The 6,100-nt window shown below is 48.6% G+C and overlaps 1 protein-coding gene across 1 annotated transcript in view; it reads right to left on the reverse strand.

The window, feature by feature from the left end:
- Positions 1 to 410: 410 nt before the first annotated feature.
- The window catches only part of SHE (Src homology 2 domain containing E), a gene marked incomplete at its 5' end in the record, with an annotated part of 17,573 nt that continues 11,883 nt past the window's right edge, over positions 411 to 6,100 (reverse strand). Inside the window, 3 exons of the mRNA XM_015571678.1 lie at positions 411 to 2,947; positions 4,256 to 4,375; positions 4,820 to 5,087. Of these exons, the coding sequence (XP_015427164.1) occupies positions 2,719 to 2,947; positions 4,256 to 4,375; positions 4,820 to 5,087 (617 nt within the window). The remainder of the gene's footprint in view (positions 2,948 to 4,255; positions 4,376 to 4,819; positions 5,088 to 6,100) is intronic.

Raw genomic sequence — 6,100 nt, forward strand, 5'->3', positions numbered from 1 at the left:
ATGATAGCTTTGCTGGGTATTTCTTGCCACTCCCTTCTGGCCTGCAAAGTTTATGTTGAAAAATCAGCTGACGGTCTTATGGAAGCTCCCTTGTAGTTAACTGCTTTTTTCTTGCTTTTAAAGTCTCTATCTTTAACCTTTTGCATTTTAATTATGATGTGTTTGGTGTGGGTTTCTTTAGATTCATTCTTCTTGGGACTCTCTGCACTTCCCGGATTTGTATTTCTATTTTCTTCACCAAGTTAGGCAAGTTTTGTCATTATTTTCTCAAATAGGTTAATTTCTCGCTCTCTCTCTCCCCTTTGGCACCCCCAAGGCAAATGTTGATACACGTGAAGTTGTCCCAGAGGCTCTTTACACTATCCTCATTATTTTGGATTCTTTTTTCTTGTTGCTGTGTTTTTTTGTTTTTTTTTTGCTTCCTTATAGTCCAAATTGTTGATTTGATTCTTGGCTTCACCTACTCTACTCTTGATTCCCTGTAGTCGTCATTTCAGTTAGTGGATCCTTCATGTGTGACTGGTTCTTTTTTACGGTTTCCATGTCCTTTTTTTATGCTGTTGCAGATCTCAGTGAGTTCATTGAGCACCCTTAGAACTAGTGTTTCGAACTCTGCATCTAGCAGATTGCTTGTCTCCATTTTGTTTAGTGTTTTTCTGGAGTTTTGTTCTGTTCCGTTCATCTGGGACATTTTTTGGTCTCATTTCGGCAGCCTCCTTGTGTTTGTTTCTATGTATTAGATGAAGCTGCTACGTCTCCTGGGCTTGGTAGAGTGGCCTTGTGGAGTAGGTGTCCTGTAGGGCCCAGGGGTGCCCTCCTTCCCCACTGTGGACTGTGTACACCCTCCTATTGCAATTGAGCCTTGATTGCTGTTGGTACAGCAAGGGGAGGAATTTATCCTCAGGCCAATCAGCTGCAAGAACTGGCTGTGACCATGGTGGGGGATCAGATGTAGGGGCTTACACCACAGAGCAGGACTTACTTCAGCAGGGATCTGGTGCCCACTGAGCCTACCCCTTGAGTGTGTTGCTTATGGAGGTGGTTGGGTGGTGCTTTGACCTGGTGTGAAGCTGTCCACCAGATGCGATGGCTCTGGAGCCTTCCAGGAGGTACAGGCCAAGGTCAGCTACCACCTGTGTTCTGCCTGGGGCCTCCTGGCATGGGTATGAGCTACACATTGATCTGCAGATGACTGTTACTTGTGCTGGGCTTGGAGGGCCCAGGTGAGGCCAAGCTATGAACCAAGACCAACTGCCACGAGTGCTTGGCCTGGGGATACTTAGTGAGACGTAAGTAAATGCTGCTTATTTGAGAGATTTTAGGAAAATCTGAAGCATGAGCCAACGCAGGCCATTTGTATAGAAAAGTGTGGGTGGGTCTGAAAGTTGGGTGAGGTGGGTCTCAGGGAATCATCAGGGTGGGCAAACAGTGATAACAAGGCTGACGGAGATTCAGATATGGCACCGCCTGCTGGCTCTGTAAGGGGGATAGACTCAGCAAAGGAATGATGGCCTCTGCCAACACTTCTATCTGGTAGAAAGCCACCCCTCCAGACCTCACCCTGATGTCAGACACTTCAGTTCCTCCCTGTTATGTCCCTGGTGCCTTTTGAGCTGCTGCCCTAGTCAGAGGGACTAGTCCGGGAAGTCCATGCACAGGCCCTTTAACAGGAACTGCCTGGGACTCCAGGAGCCCTCCATCTCACTCAGTTGCAATCCCAGCTGGTTTTTACAACCAGAAATTATGGGGACTTCCCTTCCTGGCACTGGAGCCTTGGGCTAGGGGACCTGGTGTGGGGCAAGACCGCTCACTCCACAGTGCGGACCTCCACAGTCAAGTATGCCTCCTAATTTTTATCCACATGTGGGTGAGACCAGCCCATCCAGTGTCTCTGCTTCTCCTACCAGTCTCGATGTGGCGTCTTCTGTATATTCTTAGTTGTAAAACTTCCGTTCATCTAGATTTCAGGAGGTTCTGAGAGATGGTTGTTCTGTAGTTTAGTTGTAATTTTGATGTGGTTGTGGGAGGGTGCAAGTACCGCACTTATCTATGATGCCACCTTGACCAGAAGCCTGTACTGATTTTTCCAACTGTCCTTCCTATTCATGCTTATGTTACTGACTTGTTGAAATGACGAAAAAGTTCAGAGATCAAGAAAGCACAAACTTTCTTAGCAGGCTGACCAACAAAATAATCCTTTGCCAGACCCTAAAGTTGGGAAGTTTCACGGACTCCAAAGCTGAACTAGGACACGTGAGAAAGACAGCTTTCTCTGAGGTCCACTATTCACTTATTCTTTCTGTTCAGCCTTTTGTCCAAAGGGGGTCTGAGAGCATCTGCTCTCCTGTTCCGCCCGATCATTTTTATGTAAAAGCTAAGTGCACTTTTATTGGTTTGTTTGGAGACCGGGTAACCCAGGTAAAAATTAGTACAATTTCTGGGGAACTTGAATATTCCTGGACTCCTGACTTACCTTTGCTGAGGGTCATACCCAAATAGAACACCCTCCTCTAGAGAGTGGAGGCGCCTGGCATGAGCCATTTCTTGTTGTAGGACTACTTAGCAGGGAGAAAGGGGACAGGTCAGTGACCAGGTGTCATGAAATGGATTCAAGCCCGAAGACGTTTTGACTTCTCAATGGAGACCCCCGCCTCCTACCAATTACTGTGGCGCAGTCCAGCCTTGTCCCCTGAGGTGCTGGTGGGTGCTGAGGCCCTCTCAGGTGTGAGAGGCCCGGCCAGGGCCTGTGGCGGCTGAACCTTGGTGCAGCTTGTTGTGCACGGGGTAGAGTAAGGTCATGTGTTCCGCCCCCTTGAAAGGCAACTTCTCATTGGAATAATAGTGTACCACTTCAGGGATGCTGTCGAAGACGGCGCTGGTCTGGTTCAGTGTGTACTTGTTGTCCTTGGTCTGAGCCACTATGATGTGGACACATCCTTGACTAGTCCTGGAACAAAACAAATCAAGGAGGAGACATGAATGAGCGAGCAAGGGGACCCCTCCTCACTGAAAATAACCCGGGTCAGATTCACAGGTGGACAGGTTCTCATCTCTGCCTGGAATTGTTATAAACAAACACAGCCTTCAATAAACATGTGTCCTTGAGTTGTTTATCCTTAGTGCACACAAGTCCTCAGGCACCAGACAAAAACAAACAAACAAACAAAGAAACGTCCAGTCCCCCCTGGTCCTCAAATTGCCAAACTAGTGTGCTTCAGCCCAAGTATGAGACCACTGAGGTGAAGTTTAAACTCATATTCTTCATCATGGCTAAAAGGACGTGTATAAGGTTTCCTCCTTCTTTCCTCCCCAAAGAATACATCATCATCAACAACAACAACAATAATAATAATCAAACTGTTTCCTCCCCGCCCCGCCCCTTCCCCCGCCCCCTCCATCTCAATCTGGAAAGACTGCTCCTGGCTGTATCTAATGACAGCTGGCACTGACGGCTCAAAGACCTAATCCGTGAGCACCAGTTTCAGGAACAGCAAAGCGATTCCTGGTATTGTATATCTGGTGGCCTGTCCCGTTTTCTGGGCCATACTGCTCCGACACCCTCCCGCCCCGCCTCTCTTCCCTCCAGCCCGATTGTTTCAGCTGCAGGGGCTCAGCTTCCGCAGGAAGGAAACGCTGTTAGGGCGCTTGACAATGATCCTCCAATATAGCACCACTGAGCTCGCGGAGCAATGAGAATTTCCATGATTCCAGCTCCACCGGGCCCACCAGGCAAAAACGAACGTTGTGTAGAGTCAGCCAGGGGAGGAATAGCGAGTCAGCGTTTCCTTCTCCGCTAGAAGAAGCTGGTATCAAAACGGCACTGGGCATCTGAACAATCAAGAGATCTGATTTATTAAAGTCCCAAAGCACTAGGGAACCAAAGAAAAATGACTGAATTATCCTGTCAGATAGTATTCTTTTTATCAGGAGTTACTTCTCTGGTGAGAGGACTTACTTTAGGTTGGGTGATGTAAGGTACACACTGACTAATGGACAATGACGACGACATAGGACCCTCATTATCATAAGAGATATTGAGGCATTCACCCTCAACCCTGTTTGCATTCTAACTAGAGCATTTCATATTCTGTTGTCCAAGCAAACGCATTTTACTATGTGGCAATACATGCCCCTGTGGGACTACCTTGAAATGATATCTTTTTTTTGTCTGGTCATCTACCCATGATAGGAAAGATGCCCCCCCCGCCCCCCCCCCCCATCCAAATGGGAGAGCCCATGAGGCTGCCACACTTACTTCAGTGCGATGGAGTACCTACTGGTCCCTGACTCACTATTTCGAACCAGGTAACCAGCTTCTTTGCAGGGTTGGAGTCGACTCTCGGCCTCGGCACGGGTGATGGCACCATGATACCAACTGAAAAACGGGGTGGGGGTGGGGAAGACACCACGGGCGTCAAAACAGAAACCCAGGCAGGACCTCACTCCGTAAAGCACTTCTGGCAGGAGCTCCACAGCCTGAACTAGATCCCGCTTCACACTGAGAACACACACGATGCAGCTCTGGGTAATCCCGGGTCACAAAACCCACCAATCACACGAGAGGGAGCCACCAGGGCGGTGTCGTCATCCATCCCCGAGAATGAAATTTAAAATCAGGCTCCGGGGATGCAGTAACTTTCCATTCGGTACCAGTGCCCTGGGCTTTGAAAGTGGGTTTTCATTAATGAGCCCCCCCACCCCCCCAGACAGGTCCTCATGCGCCATAATAACCATGTAACATGGGCCAGCATGCTCCCTCTGCCCCCAGGCTATGAATGAGCCACCGGCTACTGCGGGGACACAGCTGGGCAGGACTCACGGCTGCTTCTCCAGCGGCAGGGCCGGGTCCACGCGCTCCCCCTCGCCGTGGTCAGACAGCACCGGCTTCAGGATCTTCTGGGTCCAGCTCTTCTGGCGGTGGTGCTGCCTCCCGGGCTCCTCCTTAGCGGAAGGTCTCTCAGAGCCTTCAAACTGAACTGGAAGGACGGCTCCATTTAGCATCAGAGGTGAACCCACTGCGGACCTCAAAGAACGAGCCCTCCTGATCGCTCTCCCTCCCCCTGATGCGAGCGAACGCCCTGGGATATCTGATCACACCGGAGCATCCGCACGCAGACAGCTACTCTCTCCGCAAGATACGCATCAGCGTGGAGCAGTTTTCGAACAGGAAAGAAAACCACTTTAATACAGTTCAGCATGTAACGTTAGAAAAAACTCTTCCGCTGCAGTGTATTTAGATGAAAAGACTACACATAGGTACAGGGGAGGATTCCTTGTAAGGGTCTGTATCACTCTACGAAATCAACTGAACAGCTTTTACCACGAAATAATAAAACAAAAAGAAAAATCAATTGTGAAACAGAGTAACTACTGCATGGTGCCTCAGAGAGGCCATGACAGGTAACCCAGCTAGAGGATGAGAGAAAATGAGCAGCACTTAGCACAGTATTTATTGATTTCAGAGAGGAAGGGAGAGGAGAGAGAGAAACATCAATGATGAGAGAGAATCATTGATTGGCTGCCTCCTGCAAGCCCCATAATGGGATCAAGCCCGCAACCTGGGCATGTGCCCTTGACTGGAATCGAACCTTGGACCCTTCAGTCTGTAGGCTGACGCTCTATCCATTGAGCCACACTGGCTAGGGCCATTAACTACACTTTTATTTTTAAAATATATTTTATTGACTTTTTTAACTACTGACAAGCTATCACCTTCTGTGTAAGTTATTTAAAAAAATTCATATTTAAAGAACTGATTCCTCTAGGAGGAATTCTGACAAGAGAGAAAAAACGCTAGCTTCACCCTGTTTTCCATCCTCTTCTACCTGTAATTCACCTGCCCCAGTACTGGCAATTTATAAACAGGGACTCGAACTGGTGTGAGGAGGAGCTCCAAGGAGAGTGAGAAAAGCTGCTCCCAAGGAGAACGCTTCAGTGGTGATCAGATAAGGTTCCCAATAGTCACGTAAGGCTTTTCCAGAAGATGTGCAACTGGGGAGAGAGAGGGAAATAAAACGCCCAGAAGGATGAAAGAGAATTGCAACAGTAAGGGCTCTTCTTCAGGCCTGGTCTTCCCACCAGGCCCGATTCTTCTTTCCCT

This window comes from Myotis davidii, unplaced genomic scaffold (genome assembly GCF_000327345.1).
Source record: "Myotis davidii unplaced genomic scaffold, ASM32734v1 scaffold208, whole genome shotgun sequence".
NCBI classification, from domain to species: domain Eukaryota; kingdom Metazoa; phylum Chordata; class Mammalia; order Chiroptera; family Vespertilionidae; genus Myotis; species Myotis davidii.